Source organism: Mastigoproctus giganteus, chromosome 10 (assembly GCF_048544385.1).
Source record: "Mastigoproctus giganteus isolate SK-2022 chromosome 10, ASM4854438v1, whole genome shotgun sequence".
Lineage (NCBI taxonomy): Eukaryota > Metazoa > Arthropoda > Arachnida > Uropygi > Thelyphonidae > Mastigoproctus > Mastigoproctus giganteus.
The window spans coordinates 159,602,674-159,630,061 of record NC_143584.1 but is presented as its reverse complement, the minus strand read 5'-3'; the positions used below and the strand labels follow the sequence as shown (position 1 = coordinate 159,630,061).

The 27,388-nt window shown below is 34.8% G+C and overlaps 1 protein-coding gene across 3 annotated transcripts in view; it reads right to left on the bottom strand.

Annotated features, from left to right (window-relative positions):
* Nucleotides 1–27,388, bottom strand: part of Gcn5 (Gcn5 acetyltransferase) — a 240,352-nt gene that overhangs the window by 148,725 nt on the left and 64,239 nt on the right. For all 3 annotated transcript variants that reach the window (XM_090383703.1, XM_090383702.1, XM_090383704.1), the window contains exons 6-8: nt 19,565–19,746; nt 11,877–12,068; nt 9,569–9,678 (exon numbers count right to left, since the gene is read on the bottom strand). In XM_090383703.1, the coding sequence (XP_090239829.1) occupies nt 9,569–9,678; nt 11,877–12,068; nt 19,565–19,746 (484 nt within the window). The remainder of the gene's footprint in view (nt 1–9,568; nt 9,679–11,876; nt 12,069–19,564; nt 19,747–27,388) is intronic.

The following is a 27,388-nucleotide window of genomic DNA, read 5'->3' as shown; positions in this document are numbered from 1 at the left end:
CAACACAATGTGAACATTTGCATTTTTGTCAGTGGTTTGCATTTTAGATGGAAAAACAAAAGCTTGAAAGCATTAGAAGTTACAACATCAAATGTGTGCAATTACCCTGCAGGAACCTACGTTCACTTGTCTCCAGCGTGAAGACCCCTGTCACACCTGTCTTACGCAGCAATGTGGTATATCGCATCACCTGTAGAGACTGTAACAGTTGCTACATAGGAGAAACATCAAGGCGTCTCCAGGATCGCCTCACGGAACACGACAGAGCAATCCGGCTTGCCGAAACTGACCAGTCCGCGGTCACGGAACATTTTTGGGCCACCAACCACGATCTTGACCCCAAACACGACTTTGAAATGGTGGACCACTCACGACACTTTCGCCACCGCCTATGACTAGAGTCACTCAACGTAGTAAACAGTCCAAAGGCATTAAATCGCCAGAAAGGCACATGTCTACATCCCACATCCTAGAGACAACCGTTTTATTGCTGGATGATCAGTGGTGTAGAAAGCAGCGCACGTCCATGCAACAACAATGACGCATGATTAACGTGCCTCACTCAGCTCGTTGTATTTTTGTATTTAATTTGTCAGTTGACAAAGAGACACGCATCTCGAAAGCTACTGATTTTGTTAGTATATATATTTGTATTAAACTGGATTATAACTAACTTACGTATATTATAAACTGTTAATGGGTACTTCATTGCTGTACATGTTAAGAGATATGTGAATGTCATCATCCAGACTTAAAACCTCGCTGATTATTGGTTGTACATGTTTTGCAAAAGTTTTTATCAGCTTCTTCCCTGAATTGTGACTGTTAACGACCACTATCCTTAGTTGATAGCTGACATTCAGGATTGTCTGAGTTTATCTGAACTTTCAGTCTGATGAAATTTTAACTGTTATTTCTAAGGTCAGTGACCATATCCACACAGAGCCTGGGGACTACCAGTCATTCTATTTAAAATAAAAAAAACTTGAAAACATTACTGCCTATTTTTTACTAATTGGTTCAATTTCTTCATTTCATCTGGTATTTATCCTAATGCTTTCAGGAGTTCATACTGAATTCCTATTTTCACAAATCATGGAGCTAAATCTGATCTCTGTAATTATTAACCCACAACCAGGATCTTTGAAACGACAATTCTCAAGGATCTGAGTCCATACACCCATCCTTTTACCCATGAATTTCAATGCATGTTTAAGCCCTACAGGTCAACCTGCTCTAATTTGTCCTATTTTTGCTCTTCACATGTGTTAATCTGGATAAGGGTCAATAAACTGATTGAGACATTGCCAAAGCTTTTGCCACTGTTCATCCTAAAGTTCTTCATTTTAAGTATAATCTTATAGTGTTACCACCTTTATTTGATTATATAATTCAATTGTTAATAACAATAACAGTTCAGCAAAGGTTGTTTTTGAAGAGGTTTCATCCATCACTGTTTTTCCTTTTGTGGAGTCCCAGTACTCTCCTCTGTGCCCTCTATTATTTATCATATATTTCATTGACCTCTCATTTGCTCTTAACTTTTGACATCAAATTGCAAATGTTTTCCAATGACTTTAAAGTCCACAAAGTTATTAATTCAATCTCCAATGCTCATATTTTAGTCTTGTCTCCAATTCGTCCCACAATAGCTCAGTGAAAACAATATTTAAATACAAGTGCAAGCTGTCAATTTTTTTACCCAGATGTCAGCTTAAACCTTTAATACTATTGAATTATCATGCAATCATGAAAAGGTTAGAGTTGCTATCACAACTCAAGACTTTTTCAGAGATTTTGATATTGCTATATGTTATGGTCGTCATCCAGTGGCTCACATAAATAATATTGTTTCCAAAGTTTTTCGGTTTCTTAGTCTCATTAAACATTACCCCTGCTACTGAGACTGCTATTGTGATCCTTTTTAAAGCAATTAATTTTACCTGTTGACTATTGTACCATTATTTGGTCTCTGTGCAAGAAATATCTTTCAGACTTAACTGAATGCACTGAAATCAAATTTCTTTCAAGAAACAAAAGTTCCACCACATTTCAGAGATTACAATGCCCTATACAACATGTTTCATTTAATTCCTCTTTGACATATCTTGCTTTTTCACTTTTAATTCTGTTCCTAATTTTGACTCTCCTAACTCTTATTCCGTGGCATGTTCCGCAAGCAAATTTCCATCTTCAGTACACATTCTCCTTATCTCTTTTAAGATTGAACTATTCATCTAAAAGTCCAGTATTTCATGGTATGAAACTAATTAATCTTCAGAACGTTTCTGTTCCCAAAAATTTGTTCAGGAAACTGACCCTTGGTGTAACTTAATTTTATTTTTAAAATTCTATCATTCACCTATTACATTCAATTAAGACTATGCACGGGTATTTAGCCTCTCAATTTTTACATTATTATTCATCTATCGTTATATGTTGTTCAAAGCTGTAAGCAGTTAAATATTATCGATTATTGCACATTCGTGTTAATTTTTATTTTGCATTTTTTTTCCATATAGGCAAACTACTGCTTATTACCATAATATTTGCATTATTCCAAATAAATAAATAAACAAACATGACCCAAAAGAAGTTGTGCAACTAAAGAGGACAATCCAAACAGACAGTGAAATGTCCTGCAAACAGCTTTCCTCTGCTGCTCATAATTTTATTATTTAAATGGGAGTTATTTATGCAGAGGGATGACATTCTGAGCAACATTTGTAGTCATCTTAACTGAGGCCCAACACTAAAACTTGATTATATTTTCTTATATGAGGATTAATATTTACATCAAAACCTTTGCATATTTTATGTTCTTATAACCATCCTGTAGACAAGATATAGGTTTTGAGGAGAACTTTTAGATATTGGATGAAAAACTATACTTATCAGCCAAAACAATCACCTAAGAGCATGTTGGGACCCCTTTCCCATTACAATCATTTGCTTTCAGCATGGCATCAACTCTGTGAGACAACGTAAGGTGTCCCAGGTATCCTGGACCAGCCATACAGAAGGATGTTTGAGTGCAGCAATGGAGTAAGGCACTGGTATGGACTGAAGAATGCTGAAATCTACTGCATCCCACAAATGGTTGATGGGAACATTTGTGGGCCAGGGGAGCACATGAAATGCAGGGATGCAATCCTCAAAACATTCCTGAACAATGCAAGGCTTGTGACATTGGGCACTGTCTTGTTGAAAGAGACAAGTGCCATCTGGATACATAGTCACCATGCAGGACTAAATTCAAATCAATGCTAAGGTAAGGTCTAACTGTGAGAGTGTTCAATGGGGATGAGGGAACTCAGTGGTGTCCATGAAAACATCCCAAAACCGTGATACCACTGCTGCTAGCCTGTTTTTTCAATTGTGCAGTCTAGCTGTAGCTGTTCACCAGCTTGCCATCAAATACACACATCCATCAGCATGATAGAGCTGGAACCTAATCATCAGACCAGGCAACACTTTTCCAGTCATCTAACATTCAGGAACAGTGCTCCCATGCGACTGCAAGCAGGGTGTCACTGATGGTCAGTCAACATGGGCACATGAACAGTTTGCCTACTCTGCAGGCCTATCTGCTGGAGAGTGTGCTTGGAAATGTTTCTCAGTGTGCACTGATTGCAGTCTGCCATTAATTTAGAGACTGAGTCATCTGCTGATTGTACAGCACATGCCCACCACCATTCATTGACTCAAATAATAGTGGTCTCCCCATCCTGGCATGTTGGAAGGTTGTGTGTCTCCCTTCAGACCACTCCCGCTACACCTTCACACTAATAACACCTACAAGTGATGCTGACCCCCGGCCTTCCTAGCACTACAAATCATTCCCTGTTTAACTCCATCAGGTCCTTCCCTTTCTCCATTGCACAGGCTTCGTACTGACAACCCAAAGCAGTACCCATGCCATCACTAAATGTGCCGGTCAGTGATGCCACTGCTAGGTGCTGTGAGAAGCATCCACTTGTGGAAACAGGGGTGGTCAATGTTTTGACCCATGACAAGTGTATTAAAAAAAGCAATCCTGGCATGTGTGCAACTTAAAAAAATAATTTTGGATTATCCATGTTTCTTAATTTTGTGCTTCTTTCCTCACCATTAGCCAGAAAGTATTCCCTAAATAATAATTACTTTCACTTAAATAAATTACTCTTTAAATAAAGGAGATAGTATATAATAATTACTCTCTCCTTTATTTAAAATTTTTAAGTTCAAGGTTTCATTACAAAATACTTAATCACTTTTATCTTTTGCTTCTGAATGGAGCAATAATGTTCAAGCAATGAACTTCCTTTAGCCACTTTGGGCTTCCCAAATTCCAAGAGGAGTTAATATCTGAAGAATTAAGTTCACTTCACCAAATGTAAGTATCAAACTAAGGTGGAACCACATGCTTATTCAAATTATAAGAACAAAACATGAACAAATGTTCTTCACAATTTGAAATAAGATTTATAATTTTTAAAAACTTGCTGTTCCTTATATGAACATGTAACAGCAATTTTCTTTCTACTAAAACCAGGCCCATAGCCAGAATTATATTTGCTCTATTTCCTCATAAGAATGGCAAGAAAAACAAAGGAAATGGTAGTCAGCAGAGTGTGTTACTGTTCTGTAGATTTTTAAATCTGCATATATATATATATATATATATAAAATAATATATGAACAGATAGCCATATCAAAAAAAAAAATAGTAACAGAAAAATGTCAGAAACCTTCTATACATAAGAAAAAAAAATATATCATTTTTAGCTTTTATAATAGCAATTCAGTTATCTAAAAAGATATTAATCCAACTATGCAACATATCCACTGTAAAATATAATTTCAGTTTTTTAATAATAAATGGCATAAGGATCTCTGTAGTTTTGCCAATGTTAGGCTAGATCATATCTCTACTTTATCAATTTGTGGAAACTAAAGCATGTGAGCACAAGAAAAATCAAGTGGTGCCATGGATTAAAACTGAACCAGTCTTTCTGCACAACCCTCCTCTGTAATGCAGATACTGTTAATTCTTCATTAAAATAAAACAATGCCCTACTTTTAGCTTTTGAGACCATTAATTCTAGAGTTTAAATGCATTCTAACAAGTGAATGTGTTAATCAGGTGCTATTTATTTACAGCTAATTCCTCCTTTCTATAAATACACTAGTTTATTGGCAGTCAGTTTCTTAGATCTAGTTCAAAGATCGGAAAATCTGTAGCTAAGGATTTTCCCACTAAGTTTCTCATTTGTGTGTGAATCAATTTAAATGAAAGTTGTTAATCACAGTTAGGAGTTAAACTAACTGGCAGATATGCATAAAGACTTATTATCATGTAAGAAGTTTATCAATCCAATTACATCCCAGAAAGTTTGACCAAGACTGCAAGAGAGTGCTTTTGCAGCTATGAACAAGTTTCCCAAGGTGAGTGATAAAGTGTAATTGTCACAGCTTCAACACTCCAAAACATTGTATAATCTTTCTACATTGTAATAATCTGTGTGCTTTACTACCAGCAGTTTGACAAAATATTAGGTTACAAAAATCTGACAAGGGTTACAATACTGTCATATCTATATTCTGTCTTAATATGTACTATAATATTACAGACCGTAATTTGATGACATATTAGATTCCCATTTTACCACTGAGCTCATTATTTACAACAATGTACTAATATAAAAATCAAGTCTTCTTAAAAAGAAAGATTTATTATCATGTAAGAAGTTATGAATCATAATCCACCTGTGTGTGTGTGTGTGGGAGGAGGCAAGGCTGGAAAGAGAATTAAAACTTTGGCTCCAACAAGTGAACGTGATAATCACATTGTTTATTTACAGCTAATGTAGTTGATGTGTTTATAAAATTGCATTCATAACAATAAGTACTGAAGCAAATTATGCATGTATGCTGACTACAGCTATTGTTACCAGATGCCAGATCAGTTTCTGCATAATTTACCTCCACATTTATAAGATTATGCAATTCATTTATTTCTGCAATTCTTGATAAATACATCAATTTCAAATGCAGTAATGTCATTCATTAAAATTAAATTACAAATCAAATTGCAATCTTAAGTTTTGTATTAATTCCTGTAAAACCTTACCAATGTGTGCGTGTATGTATGTAGGGATGGGGGGGACAAATATAAAATATATAGCACAGTAAAGCTGCTGTTATATGTATAAATCCTTTATTGAGACATACAAAATTAAAATATAACTAAAAGTCAAAACCCCTATACAGGTCTCCCTAGCAGAATTTACATGACAAAATTAAAACAATTAGATTCACAGCAATTGCAAAAAAATAAAATAAATAAAATAAACTAAACAATGAGTTCTTAATCTAAGCATTATAAATTGGAGATAATTTAACAATACAAGATACATTTTATCTAACAGATTGTGAATAGGACAAACATTATTTCCAAAAATCTAAATTAACTCCATTTCATGGCATGCATTAACATATTAACATGCTACTAAATTTCTTCAATTTATGTAATTTTGAGATTAACTTTTTTTTTTTTTTTTTTTTTTTTTTTTGATTTGGTAGTTGTTGGCGCATCGGCTTCTGTGGCCATATTGCACCTCCTAAGGTTTTTGCAGTACTTTGATCCAAGCCCGAGGCGGGAATCGAACCCGCGACCTTTGGGTTGCCGGGCAGGTACTTTACCCACTCGGCTAGCCCGGTCGGCTAGATTAACTTTGATTTAGTTCTAACAGCCAGGGGTCATACTTCCAGCAATCCACTTTTATATAATTATATGGATAAAAATATCAGACAGGTGTTGAAAACTTATTTAATTGAAAATTAAATAAAAGTATAACTGAGATATAACCCAAAGCATTTGCAAGATCGGATCTGGAGGCAGCGAATGGCAAAGAGAGACTTTTGATATTGTATCATTTCCAGATCCACTGTTTATATGCACTATTTAATTTCATCTGAATAAGAAAGAATTTGATCATCGATAAAGATTACGAATGCGCAATTATTTGTCTGGGAAAAGCCAACAAAATATGCTTATGAAATATGCCACAAATTCAAGGTCACAGTATTAAAAACTATAAATAATTATGTTTTCATTCACATTTATTCTTATTTTCTCTGTGTGTGTGTGGGGCAGCATTTACAGAAGCACACATATGTACACACAAATTTTCAATTTTATTTGTTTATCTCTATGTCTACATACATATAATGCATAAAGAGCATTTGTAAAATGTAAAAAACTGCTTTATAAAAGACTACAAAAACTTAAAAAACTAAAATTTAAAAGCGTTGTAAAAAGTTGTATAATGTAAGAGCTTCATAAAAAACTGTAGGGTAAAAATTATAGATGTAAAAAAACTAAAATGTAAAAATATTGTAAACAAATTTTAAAATGTAAAATTCACAAATGAATGTAACTGAAAATTTTGTTGATTAACGTAGCACTTCCCAGTTATAGAATGTGTCCACATTAATAAACTACAGGTAACCCACATTAAATTGCATTGCATGACACTACTTTACCATAATGCTCACTTTACTAATGTGTCCAATTCTTATATAAAATATGGAAGCATTTAACACTACACTGATTCATTTCTGACTGGATATTTGGAAGGCAAAGAAAATATTCCAAAATAATCTTTCAAAAATCAATAAAAACTTGCACTAAAATACCAACCCTAATTACAGAGTTTATTTTAATGAACATTATACATTAGGCAGCAACATATACAGAAGCACACAGCCTAACTTGACATCAGTTTGCCACAAGCTTGGTTTTACTTTTTTTTTTTATGATACTTTGTCTATATATATAAAGTTTAAAATTTTATTTAAAATTCTTATATATAATGCATAAAGAACATGTGAAAAATGTTTTTATGCATTATATATATTTGTAATAATTATACATTTATAAAAAAAAATTTGTAAAATGTACAAAAAATAAAAAATATCTAACAATTCAAAAAGGACAATATTGTTACCAAGCAATTTTTTTATGCCTAATTTGTATATTTGTTGAAGACTTAAAAAAAAAAAAAAAAAAAAACTGCAAAGGAAATTTATAGTTAAATTTCAAATTAACTATACTGCAAGCATGGCAAAAAAGTCACAGGAGCAAGTATGTTTTATTGCATTGCAACACAAGTATTTTTGGGAAAATAAGCAAGAAAGAGCTTAAAATTTCAGTCTTTATGATGACACTATATTGGATGATGAGAACACATCTTCAGTAAGAACAATCTATAACTTGGTGGAAGCGAGAGTGAATCTCCTTGTTCAGGGAATAGCACATTTGCACTGCTCAGGGAAATTGTTGCTTTGTCTTTCTTATTTTTATGATTTTATTTTATTTTTTTATTAGGGTATCTTGATACTCAAGTTAGCAAAATCACAACTTGCCAAGTATAACGCTAATTGTAGCATTAATTTGCCATATTAGTTTCATGGTATATTTAAGTGTTCCTTTTTCCAATATAGTCTTGGAGACATAACTGCATTTATCTTTATAGTAATTAAGCAATCATGTGGGGGGGGGGGGAACAATAATAATCATTATTTCCCAGCAACCTAACTTCATCATGGAGTGAAATAAATTAAAGCAGAAAACCAAAGCTTTACAGGGACATTATACATGGTGGGAGCCTCGTGCATTTTGTATGCCGAAATTGATTTTTTAATCATTATACTTTTACAATAAAAAGTACTCAATTCTGCACAACGAATTGAAGAAAATAATGGGCACATGTTACAATTCACACTGATATAACTGTAAAAATATTTTAATATTAAAGTTTTGGGTGGGAATAACCAGGATTTAAATAGAATATTCTTTGAATAACTTAAAAAAAAAAAATCAGCTCCATGTTGCAAGCAAGAAAGAAGAATGAATTTATTTTACAATGGAATTTGCACCTGGGTATTTTAATTTTACAAAAGTTAAATTAAATTATACATACAGTTATTTTGCTATCCCAATTTTCATCAACAAATACATTATGTTGTCAGTAATAGACATGTTGATACCACTGCTGTGATAAAAAATATTACCATGTTCCCAAGTGTGATTATGAATGCTTTGTTGAAGAATCACTATTAGCCAATTAATATCTATATCATGACTGCACAGCTGAACAAGTCAGTCATTGTAGAGATGAAAAAGATGTCTTTCAGGAATTGCTCGATGGATTGTCTACAAAAGTGGTTTTTCCCCCCACTTCTATTCTATACCCCTTAATTATTTAAATACAGTTTTGTCTTTTCAACTGTTGATAATTTTAGTGTGCTACTGCATATGTGGACATATATATTTGATTGGCAGATCAAATTCAGCTGTAATTAATCATTATGAAGGGCCAGTATTCAACACATTAAACTCCACCCTTTTTATTATATATATTTTTTTTCTTTAGTTTATTATGCAGCCATCATTCACTGAAAAGAAAGGAAAACAAATTAATACAATCCGATAGTGTGATCAAGTGATGTGCAACTTTTCTGGCTAATTTATATATAATATATATATAATTAATTTAAAATTTTATTTTCACACAAGGCTTACTTTTTTCTGCAGAAAAGTTCTGTGGTATATTTGAATGAATCTGCTTAAAGTCAGGATCCCAAATAGGAGAGTTTGCTCCATACACTTCCTCCTCCAACATAGATAAAAACCTATACCAAACAGTTCACTTTGAGAGAACATCCTTTTCTAATTCAGATATAAATAACATTAAGTTATGAAGACAAAACTAAAAATGTTAATTCAAGTTAAGGTTGGAAAATATGGATTTATAATTCTAACCATGCAAAAAAAAGATATATATAAAAATAATAATAACATGAAATCAAAGTATTTTCAGTATTGTAACACATTTTTGTCCTTATTTAATAGAGATTTTAATTTTAAGAGAAACTATGATAACAAAATTACCTCAGAATACATTATAAACTACGTTAGAATGTACAGAATGGTTTCAGTGGAGTCAAGGAAATAAAAAAGGGATTGCAGTATACACCTACCAGTCAAAAAAAAGTAATTATTAACAATCACTATTTATTAGTTTTCTTTTATTTTCTTTTTGAATGTTTGATTCCATAATAGAGAAGAACATACTTAGCTCCTTAATAAATTAAAACCTTTTGAAATATTTGAAAGAAAAAGTTAAAATTGGTGCACCAAACTACCTTTTTTCATGAATACAGTAAAATTCCATCATAGTTCTTTCAAAGTGTAGTATAAATGTAATTCCTTTTTGGAGGCTACAATTCATTTTTCATCACTATTTTGGTAGATAGCATAGATATTTATTTATGCTTTTTTTTTTGTTATTCTTTATGAAGCAATTATTTATGTGTAAACTAGAACTTGCACACTCAATATACTATGCTTTCTTTTTTGGCACCTTCAATCTATCTTTGCATGCTCTTAAAAAAAATTTTTTTAAATATTTTATTAAATTAAAAATACACATCTTGAGTATTGACATACACACATGCCAGCAGAGAGTATAAAGGTAGGTATATACTGTTAAAGTGCTAACATAACTGAAATTGTAATTGTGGAGAACAAAGAAGAAAAAGATGATAATATATAATTAGAAATAATTGATACCATATGTGTCCTGTGATTTCGGCACCTACAACAGAGGCCAGCTGTCGAAATCAAAGGAAACAACAGCAAGAAGTACAGCCTCCATTTCTGACATTAAATATATGCAGCAGCAGCAGCACGTGGTCCATGTGAGAATTCAGTATTGAAGATCAGGGTTAATTTTTTAAATTTAAGTGATATGCCATACATATATTTCATGGCTGATCTGACAGAGGCAGAATGCAAAGATTAATAAGATGTAGGATACTACTTATTGAGGTCAAATAGGTATATAATTGTAGATAAGGTTTTACTGCAGTGGAAGGTAATAAAAAGTATAGTGTAAATCTGTAAGAAGTATTTATGGTATATGATAGCGAACCTGTGTGTAAGAAACTGGAAGGAAATGATCAAAATTAAAATAAAATAAATTAAATTATGCTGGCTACTTAAATCACAGGACACAAGATTTGGATCCTACCCTGTGCAGCAGATTTCTCCAGCTAACAATCTTTTTAAAATTGTTTTAAAACAGTGAATAATGTATTTTTAGGAATGCTAAACTGTTTAGGATTGTTAGTCTCAGAATGCATGCAATTATCATGCATTGTAAAATCTTAATTGTCAGCAATTGGTATACCAATAAACATATAGTCTATAATACTGTATAATGAAATGAACTTCTAGTTGAAGTTAATTTTTATTGCACCAATGAGTGTGAGAACTGCTAATGGGTATCAGAAATTGCCAATGAGTGATTCTCATTAGCCTGCAAGCTCATCATTAGTTTAAATAAATTAGTGTTCTTTCATTTTGAAATGAAAATACTGTAATAAAAAAGTAAAAAACCAAGACAGTAGTGGAAATTTGAGTCATTAGAGAAGCTGTTCATTTTTCAAGGTCATTATAATGAATGTAAAATAGGGTCATTGAAAATCAACCAGGACCTACCAGTAAGTTGTTATAACATAAGGATATTAAAAAGGATTACTATAGAGAACTACAACTGTATTAAGATATACTAAAAGTATTCGGATTATCAAAATTTGATCACTAATGCAATTAAATTCCATTAAACTCTATATATATAGAACTAATCACATTTAGCATTTCCCTCCATGATGGGGATCCACATGAGATTTAATTATTCTCATAACAACAATTAATGCAAATGTTAAAAAAATTCTAGAAACAATGAAAAACCAACCAAAACTATTCAGTAAGCTGCCAGATGAACAGTCCTGACAAAAAAAAATCTGAAGACTTGTATTAACATTACCTAGGAAAATGTGTCAGAACCAGAGTACGCTTGTCCTGTGGCATTTTGTCCTTTTCAGCACGAAATTTATCTAGAAGTTGCCTTCTCATTGTTTGAAACACTGACCTCAGTAAAGTTCTTCCAAAAATCACTGTTGTCTCATAATGAGGCAAACTGTCACAAAATGCAGGGACATGACAGTAACACAGCCATCTGAAAAATAAATGCACCAAAAGTCTAAATATTAGTAAATATCCTAGAAATTAGAAATACAAAAATAAGACAAAGTTAAAATTCATATTTATTTTGCATCAGTATTCCACTGTACTGAGATAGGATACCATATTTAGTTTTGACTACTTTATTAATTTTTAAAACTTTTACATATAAGATAACCTGTCCATATACAACTCATGTCAGGTTTCTAAAACACATATGTAGTCAGTCAAGAGGTATTCCAATTCTGGCAGTAAGCTAGTTAAATTATTTATTATTATTTCTCAATCATTCACACTGGGACATCCATGGTCACTTTACTGATAATAATCTTGCTGTGACAGAAACAATGTCTGGGAGTTTCCACAGAAACAGCAGATGTTCTGCAGCTATGTTATCACTGTAATTTCCCAAATCTTGCTGTCTGCTACTTGTTTAGATTCTGGGTTAGATTCATTTTTGAAAACTGGAGAAATTTCTAAAGTCCTCTTCAATCGAGGCTGTAGTAAGCATACTTAGAGTCAGGGGAGTTCCCCCATGGACTGGAGGTATGCAAATGTATTTCCAATTCACAAAGGGGGTGCAAAGGGTGACACAAATTATAGACCAGTTAGTTTACCTTCTGTTCCGGGGAAAATAATGGAGTCACTTGTTAAAGAGGTGATACAGGATCACCTAGACAAGACTGCAGTAATAGTTCAGACACAGCATGGGTTTGTTAAGAGGAAGACTTGTTTAACCAATTTGATTGGAAATTTCAAATTAAATAATGGGAAGGGATTTTTTTTTTTTTTTGGTTGATGCTGTATAAGCTTGCAACATATGCCTCAACTAATGCTAATTAGTAATGGAGGCTTTCCCTGCATTATTCTGGGTTTTTCAGTCCACACAACATACAAATTTATGTGTAAACACACATTTCTACATTTTAACAGCACTGGTGCTGTTAAAATAATATTCTGAATTGAATTTTGGCGGCGCAGAGATGGGATTTCCTGGGCAAAGGTTTCACTTCATCTTTGCAGGATTCCATACTGTCCTACTTCCTTAGATTAATAATGGCTTCTGCTTATGAATTCTGATTTTTAATTTTTCATTTTGTACTTTCATAGTTTTATTTACTTTAACTGCTTGGCTGCAGATCGAACCTCTCAAGTATCACTTTGGCATTTCAGAACAACCTTCACATGTAGTATAAAAGTGTTTAATTAAAATGTCATTAGAAAATTTTTTTTTTTTTTTTGTCATATTCATATGTAAGGTTAATCACTTAATTCACATACTGGACACACTATTTTCATCTGTGAAGTCTTGCACTACTGATGAACCCACTCATAGAAGTATTTTGAATCTTTGAGAATGGTCATTGTGACCGCAGATTCTCAATATTCTTTATTATACCTGTGCCACTTAAATTGCAGTTTTCATCAAACATCTTTGTAAACTATTGACATTGTTTTCGGTCTCTGTAGCACTCATTCTACATAAAAAAATAAAATAAAATAAATAAAAATATTGCTCAGCCTTCAGATCTTCCATAATGCAACTCACAAAATGGTTTGCACTATTACATAACTTTGAAACTAGTTCCTAGTGTGCCTAACCACCTTATGAAATTGATATTTATGTTGCTAGTACAGCCACCAACAACCAACAGAATTCGTAATGTGAAATTTTAAGCAACAGCTCTGAAAGGATAACTACCTAATGTATTTATATGAAATGTTTCAGTATTATTCATGTATAGTAAATCTAACACGTAGAATGTCTAATTCTTGTATTGGGTTCTCATGGTTTCAGATGTGTTCTCTAGAGTAGTGCTACTCTACAATTTTGGCTGGCTGGGCACCTTTTTCATATTTTTAAGAAGTTGGAGGGTGCCTCAAAAAATTGAAAAAAATAAAATAAATAAAAAATAAATAAATAAGTCAAATTACCAAAAATAAGCATATGCATATATACAACTGGTGATCACTGAATTATGACCACCTACCTAATATCGTATAGAATCACCATTCACACTGATAACAGCTGCTATTCGCCTAGGCATCGACTCCACTAGATCTCTAAGACGTCTGTAATGGATCTGCAGCCATTGTGCTGCCTGCAAGGCTTTCCACAGTGTCGAAATAGATGATGGCTGCATGTCCATAAGTTTCACTTCCATTATTCAATTGGACTAAGGTCAGGCAATTTGGAGGCCAATCAAGGTGCGTGATATCTTGACTGTGTTCCTCAAACCACTTAACCATTGTGCAGGCATAAGACAGAGCGCATCATCGTGTTGGAAGATAATTTGTGTCCAGGAAAAATGCAGCGTGGCAGGGTGCATATGATCTCCTAAGAGTTGCCAGTATACCTCAACCAGTAAAATATTAGTCCATACGCACACCAGGGATCCTAGTTTTTGACAGCAAAATATGCCTCATTAAGCAACCATTACCACCTGCCTGGATAATGGGTACCATGCACAGTGGGTCCATGGACTCTTGTTGCTTGTAGCACATACATGGAGTCTGTTGGCATGTTGCACCAGGTATTTGGACTCATCTGACCAGCATTCGTTTCCAGTCCTCCATCATCCAACCAGCATTCGTTTCCAGTCCTCCATCATCCAACCAGCATATTGTTGATACAACATGCAAATTGTCATTGGCATTGATCAGCAGTGAAGAGGGTGTCTCTTGGGTCATCCGCTGTGGAACCCCATACTTCTGAGTGCGTGGCACATCATCTGGAATAGTTCTTGCATTCCCATACGGTATTGTAATATCAACTGTTGCAAAGTGACCTGCCGCTGAGGCCATACAATGCACTACATCCTTCACTTACCACAAACATCCACCTTACATAATCCTTCCCAGTTCTGTTGGTGGGAGATGGTTTGACCCATTCTACGTATTTTGTGCACCTTAACCACAGTGGACCATGAGCAACTGACAAGACATGCCATTTCTGATATGGCAGCACCCGACACAAGCTCCCACAATCATGTCCTTTTGAAACTCTGATATTTTTACTATGTCCCATAACTGCTTCTTTATCACTTACTTTGCAACAGTTGATACAGATTATGCCACATAGCTTGCAGTATAAAAAGTAAAACAGCTTCCTATGCCAGAGCAGTGGTAATTATCTGTCAACAGATGGGATGGTCGCAATTCAGTTATCACTGAGTATGTGTGTGCACTACTTCACTGTTTCTTACATTATTTTCTATTTTATATAATCATCTGTCCAACTAGCACGTTATGCAAATTTATAAGATTTGCATTGCTTGGGCAAATTTATAAGATTTTTTTTAGTATGAGTTTTACTATTTTCAATAATAGATGATTACTTTAATAGCACAAGCAAGGGAAAGAGAAATTTAAATGCTCAAAAATCATGCTTACATCTTCACTGATGCAGGCATGACTTTTGACTCCAAACACATTCTTAGAAAAGGTTGTTGCCAGTTTGTGGACCATCTAACTTCAAAGCCCCTACTCTAGGACTCTCCAGTTCAAGAGGAAGCATTAGAAAATCTGGTATTCTATATGCACTAAGAAAACTGTTATATATTTTTTATAATGGGGATTAATAATTAATTTGCAATTCTATATTATAAATTCACCAGTATATATTTTAAAAAGTCCATCACTGTATTAATATACCTGCTGACTTTTGACTTTCAAAAGCTGGAGATCAGGCAATTTGTAAGCAAAAGGAAAACAGGACATTGTGGGCAAAGAAAAGGCAAAAAAAATAGAAGGGTTTTCTGTAAGAAGGTGCTTCTCAAGAAAACAAGAGGGAAAAAAAGTTTTTTTAAAGTCCACACTGCATTAGAAATTAATTTTGCTGGAAAATATACTTTTAAACATTAGTTTACCTAACACTTTTCAATCCATGGATTTCTGTTAGACAGCAACTGATTTTGATTGCTTCAACAAATATACTATTGCAGACTGCCCTCTTTGGAAATATTGAGTCCAAATTTTGTTAATAACAATTGCACTGCTGTTCAGCCTTAGCTGTCAAGAGCATTTCACCAGAAACGGAACTAAACTCTGTGTTTTTTTTTTTTTTTTCCATTTAGTTAAGTCAGCACTGCTATGAGGAACTATTACAATTCCAAGAAGGAATTGGATAATCTGCTAATGTTTCAAGCTTCCTTGTGCACTTGTCAGTTCCCCAACCAAGGAACACCGTACATCAATTCTTTCATAACAGCATCTGGTATTAAACTACAATTAAAAAACACTTATTCTGCAATGCAGGAATACCTCACATAGCGCGGTTAATTTGTGTCAAAAAATACCGCGCTAGGTGAAACAGTGTTCATCGAGGTATTATTAGTGTGTATTTTAATGTAATGCGTTCCGAAAATTTGATTATATGGGTTGAGTTGCAAAAATATATAGGTGTCTGTTTACCATTTCAGTATGGTGAGGAATAGGAGAAGAGTTGGTGAATGGAGCAAATACTTGATGGATGAGAATGAGAACCTAATAACCAAGGATGAAGAGATAAGAGAAACGAAGAATTTTGAAAATCTGGTGAACGTGCAGGACAGCCAAAAGGGACAAAAGGTAGGTTGATCATAAAATAGGAGATGAAAGAAAAGATACGGATAGAGACCAGACAGACTCGGCATGGAATTATGTAGTGCAGGCATGGAAATACATCAAGACAGACAAGTATGCTGGTATACATGAAATAAACAGAGATGCTGAAAGCTACAGGCGAGGCAGGGATAGCATGGACATACAGACTGTTCCATAACATCTGAGATGAGAGACAGGTGCTGAAGGATTGGAAAGAGAGAGAGAGAGAGATAATCTTTTATTACCCTTCACGGCCATAAAGCCAGGGGCTTACAGTTTCCCTGAAAGAAGGTTTGATCATCCCACTGTTCAAGAAGGAGAATAGGAAAAAGTGTTCAAATTATAGAGGCATCACACTGACATCACATGTGAGTAAGCTGTATGAGAGAGAGAGTGTTAGAGTGAAAGATAAGAGGAACAATTGAAAATAAGATGGCCGAGGAACAGTATGGCTTTAGGTCTGGCAGATCGACGGCATTTTTGGACATAAATGCATTCGATGCCAGAGAGAGAGAGAGAGAGAGAAGGAGGTTTTGAGAAACTTGGAGATAGATAGAAGAATATGTACACCAATACAGTGAGCAAAGTAAGAACAGTGACAGGGTTGACTGAGAGCTTCGAAATAACATCAGGTTTGAGGCAAGGAAGAGGTTGTTGTTATTTGAATTTTAGGAGCATTAGCAACTAAGGCCATATATTGCTCCGGGGATATGCGGTTGTCATTTCCTGACCTTTCCGCATCCTGCGTATTTGGTGGTCATGGGCTCGAATCCCGGTCTGATCAAGAAGCGTGTGCTATGCACTGCTGCTCCTGCCCACTTGGCTATGGAGGCACCGAGGCAAGGAGGCGTCCTGTATGTAGAGTGGTGGAACGATTTGGACTGGACCAGAAGAAAGTCATGCTCTTCGCAGATGACCTCAGCATATGGGGAAAGACCGGGAAACGAGTGCAATGGCAAGTTGATATATGGGCTAGTATGGCCAATGAATTTGGACTGGCTTTCAGTCAGAAGAGTAAAGTAATGGTTCTAAACAGGAGCAGTGAGCCTGACAGATACATTACAATGGTAGAGAAAGAGCTAAAAATGGTTAATAACTTCATGTATCTAGGAAGCACCATTAAAAAGACTCGGGGGATAGACAAAGAAATAAGTAGAAGGATACAAGTAGGCATAAATTTATACAGGCAGACAAGAGATCTGATCTGGAACATACCACTGAAGTGTAAGAAGGTATCAGGCCTATTACATACCAATTCTGACCTATGCATCTGAAACTTGAACTATGAGGAAAAAGGATGAAAGCAGAATTCAGGGGGCAGAAATGAGATTTATGAGAAGCATAGCTGGAAAGACAAACGCGACAAAATCAGGAATGATGTGATTAGCGAGAGAATTCAGGTTGAAAAACTCCAGAATAGAATTGAAAGGTCCCATTTGAAATGGTTTAGACAAGTCAAGAAGATGAATGAGAGGCATTTGCCAAGAAGAATGTTTGATTTACAATTAAGGGAAAGACCAAGAATGAGGTGGCAGGACACGATAAAGACCGATGTCATTAAGAGAGGAGGAAACTGGAGTGAAATCAATTAAGGAGAGAAGTACACGGACAGGGCATGGTGGTGAGGCTTCGTACATCGACCTGCAGAATAGCGGAATGATGGCGGATGATACTGCATATCACATGGATTTTAAGGTGGTAGATGACTTTCAGCAACTGGTGAAATACCACCACTTTGCTTATTGGAGGCTTGAAGTAGTGAAACCCATGTTTAGTCTCTAGAGCAAAGTTTCCGGCATCCCCCCCATACTTCTCCTCCTTCAACTCATGCACAGTACTAAGTACTATAGGTTTTGATACCTTTCATGTTTGGGGTTTTCATAAAAAAAAAATTTATTACCTCCCTTGTTTTTCTCTATTACATAGTAAGGCTACTGAATTTTTACATTTGACACCTTTTATTAGGTTTGAGAAGAAATAATTACAAATAAAACATAGTATGTCAAAATGAAAAACAAGTAGTGAAATTAAAAATTTTAATTAAATGAAAGCTAATATAAATATGCAAAATATCAGATGTGACTAAATCAAAGAGCCAATTTTAAAGCTAAAGAAGGGATAGGATGACCTGAATTTCATCCTGTTTATTCTATACTTCAAAATGCCTTGCTTTTGTCTATTTGATTTATCAAAACTACCCTCCCTCACACACACAGCACTGATACTAAGTGTAATTTGTAGGGAATTACATAACAAATAGCATCTTGAATGAGAAATAATACTTTCTCCACAAAAGAAAATATATGAAATGGAATAATTTCTGTTTTATTCCAGAACAGGTGTTATGTACCTAATGTACTCAGATAAAACAATACCCACAAAAAATAACTGGAGGATTAACCTATAAAAATAAATAAAATACAAATGCAAAATGAATCAGAAAATGTGGGTACACTGCCACAGCCTAACAGAAAAACCAAACCTGCAATGTATAAACATTCATTTGATCTTAGTAGAACATTCACTGTTCTCTGATAAATATGAGCAAAGCCACAACCTAATGACAGTTTAGGGTCTCTATTGTCTATTCACATTTAAGAAAATTAGCCTGGAATAAAAGTAAAATTTTCCATAAAACTAAGATATTTTTAAAAAATTCCATGAAAACTAGAAGAGCTGACATATGCATGTGCATCTGAAAATTACAACATACAGAAATTCAAATTATTGCTGCTTTCAAACCCCCAATGCAGCTAATATTGGCCTGATTATATCAAAGAACTCAGACCTAATAAGTGAGGATTAAAGTAACACCAAAAATACAATACCAGATACAATAAAATAGCTGACTTAAAAATAAAAAGTAAATAGCAGTCGCAATAATTAGGTTATAGCAAGGAGTCCTACCTGGTATAATTAACCTTATATGCAGAAACATCTTCATTAGGAGAGTGCTGTTTTCGAGCGGATGGAGTTTCCAATTTCCAGTGGTTCAAACAGTGAAGAAAGAGTTTAGCTAATTCATACATTGTTTGCCATTCTTTCTTTGCTAAATGACCAAACTTGTAAACAACAAAATTTGTTACACCCTATAAAGCAACAGCACAGTATTAAAAAATAGGAAATTGCCATTAATTTAAAGCAAGACAATTAGAAAATTGAAGGAAAAAATGTGGTTACTCATAATAAATGACATCATTATACCACATGCAATTGTTAAATAAATTTAGTGAAATGGATATAAGCACACCAAAAAAAACTTAAATTTAGTTAAAAATTTAAAGTAGCATAATAGTGCCTTTCCTCAACAGCACAATATAAAAAATAGGAAATTATCATTAATTTAAAGCAAGACACACAGATACCTGATTAATTAAAATGGAAAAAATGTGGTTACTCATAATAAATGATATTAACATAAAAGAAAGACACTATTATACCACATACAATTGTTAAATAAATTTAGTGAATGGATACAAGCACACCATAAACTTAAATTTAGTTAACAATTTCAAGTGGCCTTTCCTCTGCATTAATCTTACTTACTAGAGAGAAAGCTGTCATGATTAACATAAACTTTAGCAAATCTACCAATTAGAAAGTTTGCCCTTTTAAAAAAAAAAAAAGTGCACGAGAGAGAGACTGTAAAAGCCCAAAATCCAATAAATCCTAGGTTTTACCAATGTGCACTTGTAAAAGTGTGAAACTCAGACAACTTTACCAAAGCGATTTGGTAAAAGCAAAACATATCAACCCTTTTCACCTTATTTCTGACTTTGACTACTCTGATATGGTAAAGGCTTACAATTACAAGTTTGTTTTGCTAAAATCAGTGGTTCTCAACCTTTTTGCCCCACAAATTCAAGTTTCAATGATTTCTTTCAAAATGTCTCATCAACAGAGAGAGAGTGTCATACAGTTATTGCTGTTTCTGATTTGATTCTGATGAGCAGAATCAAATCACAGAGGGATTTCATTCTGCTCATCACCACAATAATAGAATCCATATTTCAAATAGTCATTTTGATATAGTCAATTTTTTTTTGTTCTCTATGTGAAGCTGATTTGCTCACAGACTGACTTAGTGAATGGTCATGATTACATTCCCCACTTTTTCTGTCATATTGAGATGTTCTCGACTCATCTCAGAATTTTCTGTCCTCTCTGCAGAATCTAACTTTCTCTTTGTTCCTCTTATTAAAAATTTAAAATTATCCATGGCTGAACAGTGCAAAATAAAAATTAAAAATAGTTACACAGAAAAACCATCACATCACTCCAGCACAAATTCACAACACGAAGCATTTCCGAGACACTTATGAACTATACATCCGTATTTGCAAGAGGGTGGAAAACAGCTAAAAATTGGCTGTACATTCACTTTGGTATATTCAGTTGAGTAATTTTCGTAAACAACATGACTCAATGAATAATTACTATAAATGCCCAGTTTCTCTCCTCAGCTGGAGATGCCATAAAAGAGTATTTCAGTGGAACACTAATTACAAACAGCTACCTCTGGAGGGGAATACAGCTACTGTTCGTCAAGTGCAGTACATTAGTAACAGAGAATTTTTATTAATAACAGAACATGACAACCTTTCATAGACTAGACGTTATACTTAGGACAGCAAAAGCTGCTAAGGGGTAAACTAGACAAAAATATGCGTGAACTAACCAAGTAATTTATGTTTTATGTTTTCTAAACTTAGCCCATTCAATTTCTTTTTACAACTGTATTTATTACTCTAACTCTCTCTCTCTCTCTCTCTCGTGTGTGTGTGTGTGTGTCCCCTGTATAACACTGTAGTTATATAACACGGTTTTGCTCTAACACAGAAAATTGCGGCAAACCTCACATTACTTTTGAACTTTTATACAGTGAAATACCCTGCTGTTATGTTCGATGTAATTTTTCAACTTTTCCATTCTTTTTTGTGAATCCAAGCTGTTGACTTGCTAGTCGCTATGCAAAGAAAAAATTTATTGGGAAATCCTAATGTTAGGTTTTGTGCTATTGAACTTTTGCTTGTTTGAGACCATAAAAAATTGTGACTTCGAAGGTTATTTTGGTTTTTATTGATAGTGTATAAATTTTTTTCCGAGTAGATATTACTAAACTTTCTTAAGAACTGTATTGGGATAATTTCTTTTGTTGTGAATTAAATTCCAGCCCTAAATTATGACTAAGGAACTTAGTCATATTTTGGATAATGGCTGATTTATAAAAAAAAAATTATGTTTTTAAAAAAAACACCATTTAAAACTCTGTTTTAAATGGTTTTCCAAAACTGTTTCGGCAAACTCATGAAATTCTTTATGGTTATCCCTTCTTTTAACTGAAACAGAAAAATGACCATATATTTTCAAAACAAAATTTTCAATATCAATATCTAAATTACTGAAACCATATTTAGCTAAATTATGGATACTTTGAGCATGGCAGTTTGCTTTAATTATAAGTAACATGATAATGGACATCACAAGTCAACAGAACTACCTTTGCCTTGTGCCATTATAAAATGCTTTGAAATCATTTATTACTGTGCTTTTTAACTACAGGGTCTAATTTCTGAAAATGCTGATGAACTTGATTTTTGACCATGTATCAGGAACTGCATTTCTATACTTGTCCATGGTAGTGGATGAAAAGTAAATGGCCAAAACAACTCATGATAAAGAAATTTAGCACTTTCTAATACAGTATGGACAAGGTAGTCCCATTAGGACTACCTTGTCCCTAATGGGACTACTTTCTTCTACTACTATGGACAAATATAGAAATGCAGTTCCTGATACACGGTCAGGTGTAGTCCCCTGATGAAATCCTGGTCATGTATCAATAATTATTTCTGCTGACAACAGATCATGCATATTTGCATTACCTATATTCGACCATTTTCTAAATGTTTCCTCCCCCCCATATCTGATGACAGCTATAACATTTTCATTTTAATATTTATTTCCATTTTATTTGCATTATATTAATGTGCTAATTTTCCTTTACAGTTCCCCCATTTTACATTGGTTTGGTAATTCAGCCCATAATTTCCTTAATTTATCATAACCTCTAGGATTTTAACATTCTTTCATATATGTACTACACTTTTTCTACTTTCCTCACCCTGTTAGTTTCTGGCACTTTGTATAATTATCACATCCATTTTTGCATATTTATATATATATATATATATATATATATATATATAAAATAATATAATATATAAAAGATTGTATTAAAGAGTAAAAACAGAAAACATCAGAGAGTTAAATAAACTGGATATGGCAAATGTAATATATATATATATATATATAACTCAGTATACCGCAAGCCTATGTGGTGCGGTCAATTCACTAACTACAGATCCAGCCACGCACCAAGCCATCTCAATAGCACTACCCGCACTCTATTCTCTCTCTCTCTCTCTCTCTCTCTCTCTCTCTCTATATATATATATATATATATATATAGAGAGAGAGAGAGAGAGAGAGAGAGAAATAAAAAAACTGATGAGAAAAAAACACAAAAGACAAAGAAAATTAACATCCGCAATTCTATGGATTACCAAAGATCCACAAACCGGGTATTTCCCTCAGACCAATAGTGTCGTGCTGCAGTGCCCCAACGTATGAACTGTCCAAACATATCGCACGTCTCCTCTCACCTCTTATAGGTAATACCTCGGACACCGTTAAAAATAGCAGTGAATTCATCCACCTCACAACACTGTCATGGCATCATTTGATGTGGTTTCTTTATTCACTTCAATTCCCGTCCAACAGGCCGTGCACTGCGCCAGAAGGCTCCTCAAGAACGACTTAAGCCTCCAATCCAGGACATCACTATCCACTGATGACATCTGTACTGCCCTCAACCTATGCTTATCAAGCAGCATCTTCACTTTTGAGGTTTCACTCTACCAGCAGGTACATGGCACTGCTATGGGTGCCCCTGTCAGTTCCGTAGTAGCCAACATCGCCATGGAAGATCTAGAGGAGCAGATACACCAGAACCCACCTACACCTATTACAACATGGTGTAGATACGTTGACGATATTTTTACTGTAATACCACGTGGTTCTGAAACTGCACTGCTGGAATACCTCAACTCCCTATCTAATTTCATCAAGTTTACCATAGAATCAGAGGTGAACGGTACGCTCCCGTTCCTAGACGTCCCATCGCGTAGGCCCACATCTAGAGACCTCAGTATACCGCAAGCCTATGTGGTGCGGTCAATTCACTAACTACAGATCCAGCCACGCACCAAGCCATCTCAATAGCACTACCCGCACTCTATTCTCCAGGGCTTGGAGCCATTCCAGCACCGACACAATTAGGTGTAACAAGATCTCCCGTGTGAAGGCAGACCTAACCAAATGTGGTTATCCATCCCATATACTAAGCAGATGCCTATTACAGGCAGAAGAACTCGCATCCAACCCAAGAGCACCGAACCAAGTCGGTATATCGTCCGCCTACATTCCCTATTATCCAGGCGTGTCAGGACGGATCTCGAAGGTCCTTAGAAGTTACAACATCAAATGTGTGCAATTACCCTGCAGGAACCTACGTTCACTTGTCTCCAGCGTGAAGACCCCTGTCACACCTGTCTTACGCAGCAATGTGGTATATCGCATCACCTGTAGAGACTGTAACAGTTGCTACATAGGAGAAACATCAAGGCGTCTCCAGGATCGCCTCACGGAACACGACAGAGCAATCCGGCTTGCCGAAACTGACCAGTCCGCGGTCGCGGAACATTTTTGGGCCACCAACCACGATCTTGACCCCAAACACGACTTTGAAATGGTGGACCACTCACGACACTTTCGCCACCGCCTATGGCTACAGTCACTCAACATAGTAAACAGTCCAAAGGCATTAAATCGCCAGAAAGGCACACGTCTACATCCCACATCCTAGAGACAACCGTTTTATTGCTGGATGATCAGTGGTGTAGAAAGCAGCGCACGTCCGTGAAACAACAATGACGCATGATTAACGTGCCTCACTCAGCTCGTTGTATTTTTGTATTTAATTTGTCAGTTGACAAAGAGACACGCATCTCGAAAGCTACTGATTTTGTTAGTATATATTTGTATTAAACTGGATTATAACTAACTTACGTATATTATAAAATTAACATCAGTACGATACCTTTATCAACTATTAAAAATTAACTGTAACAATAGTCATAGATAATATGTGATAGAGGATGACAGAATCATCACGAGACATACTAACCATTTCAAGTATGTGAAAGTAGGGGAAGGGGATGCACTATAGAGATATGTTCAAAAGTCAGTTTTCTTAAATTCACTACAGAAATTGAGAAAGACCATGCCCTGCCTTTTTAGATGTTACAGTAAAAAGAATGAGCCCATGCTTAGGAAACTTTCTCAGATCAACATGCTTGTTTTTTTTTGGTTTTTAGGAGCATTAGCAACTAAGGCCATATTGCTCCAGGGATATGCGGTGGTCATTACCTGACCTTTCCACATCCTCTGTATTTGGTGGTCACGGGCTCGAACCCCAGTCTAATCAAGAAGCGTGTGCTACGCACTGCTGCTCCTGCCCACCTGGCCATGGAGGTGCCAGATCAACATGCATGGGTCAATACACCTGCTATAAGTCATTTCATGCACTCTCAAATCAACATAGTATACATCAGTATATACAGGCTGTTCCCACTTTACGAGTTCCTGGGTTTAAGAGTTCTTTTTTTTTTAAAATTAACTATCAACAGAATCAAAAATATGAACATTAATTCCAATAAATAAATTGTTAAAATTCATAAATATGGCATTTTTTTTTTTTTTTTATGAAATCCCCAAACACGAAAGGTATCAAAACCTATAGTACTTAGTACCGTGCATGGGTTGAAGGAGAAGTATGGGGGAGGGGGGGGGATGCCGGAAACTTTGCTCTAGAGACTAAACATGGGTTTCACCACCTCAAGCCTCCAATAAGCAAAATGGTGGTATTGCACCGGTTGATGAGAGTCATCTACCACCTATTGATTTCAAATCATTTGCATAACTATACAATACATTACTACTATGCACGAGTTTATTTGTTCAGGCAGAGACAAGGAGGGAGGTCCAACTCTTAAAGAATTTTGGAAAGAATTCCATATTTTAGATGCAATAAATAATAATAAAACGAGCCTGGGACAAAATTACAGAAGAACATGAAGGGTGTTTGGAATAAACTCTGTCATCAGTTTATTGATAATTTTGAAGGATTTCAAGAACCAGCAGAGATCGTACAAAATGAAACAGAAGCGGTCATTAATATTGCTAATGTCATTAAACTGCAATTACATCTTGAGGTGTCTACAACTAACATCACTGATCTGCTTCAAACGCAACAGAGAGCTCACAAATGAAGAGCTTGAAATGGCAAAATGTGAAAAGGCTGAGGAAGAAGATTCAACAACTGAAACTCCTGTTCATTTCTTCACTCTCGAGGGGCTTGACGAAGCTTTAACACATAGAAAAAGCAAGTGAGATTTAAGTTACCAAGGTTCGAATTTCAAGCACACTAGAAAAGGTGCAACAGATTTTAAAAAATACTTATGCATGCTATCATAAAATCTATAAAGAAAAGAGAAGACTGTCTTGGAAACAAACTACTAAGCATTTCTAAAGGCAATGACGTCTCCTTGTGCTTCCAACAAACCAAAAGAGTGCTCAGCCAACTATAATAGTGAAAAACCCTTCAACGAGTGTGCATTTAGTTGAAAATGATACAGAATAAACATTTGTATGACATAAATAATTTATTAAGCATAAACTGTTTTGTTGACCTTTATTTAACATTACAATGGTCAAATTTCATTGTTAAGAATGTAATCCTTGTTTTTAACATTACGTCTATGGGAAATGAATCCCTATTTTAAGAGTTTGCTTTATGAGCACATGCTAGGGATAAATTAACTCAAAATTGGGAACTACCTGTACATTAATTCACAGGTATGGTAGGATTGTCAGAATGAAATAGACAAATGGAACAAAATAAAAAAGGTTATACATTTTCAGAAATATGACTTCACTAAACATGCTTTGGATTGTTAGGAATTATTTTCAACCCATAAAAATCATTTCTTAAAAATCGTGCCGATATATCACCTACATTATCCCTCCCCCACCAAGATCATTTGTGACACTGAGTTTTGCTTGCATTCCTTTTTAGCCAAGTGTGGCACAGCAATTTGCAACACACTACATTCATACTCTGCAAATACGAGACAGAAAAATTACAGATAATGTACATCATTCTACTCCTCGCACAGGTTGAATCCCTATTTGGATATCAACCTTCATTATTGCCAGTCTCTAGAATTTCTTATCATCTGTCAATAGCTCTGAAAGCCTGTATTCTCCTTTAGACATTGGAGCCATTTCTCTTTTGGTTCTTCCTGGTGGTCTCTTCTCCAACTCTTCCTGTCAGTACTACATTAGGAAACTGTTGTTTCATTAGGTTCACATGTCCAAACCACTGAAGTTGTTTTTTGTACATTAGTTTATGTTGCATTCATAATTTAGATCATTTCTTACTTGTTCATTAGTTGTGTTCTCTCCAATTTGTTTTATTAATTTTCCTTAGACACTTCGTTTCAAATGCCATTTTGTCTTTCTTTCTTGCTTATTCTCCATGTCTCTGTTCCATAAGTTGCTGTGGGTATGATGACAGTTTCGTATAGCTTAATTTTTTAGACTATTTGA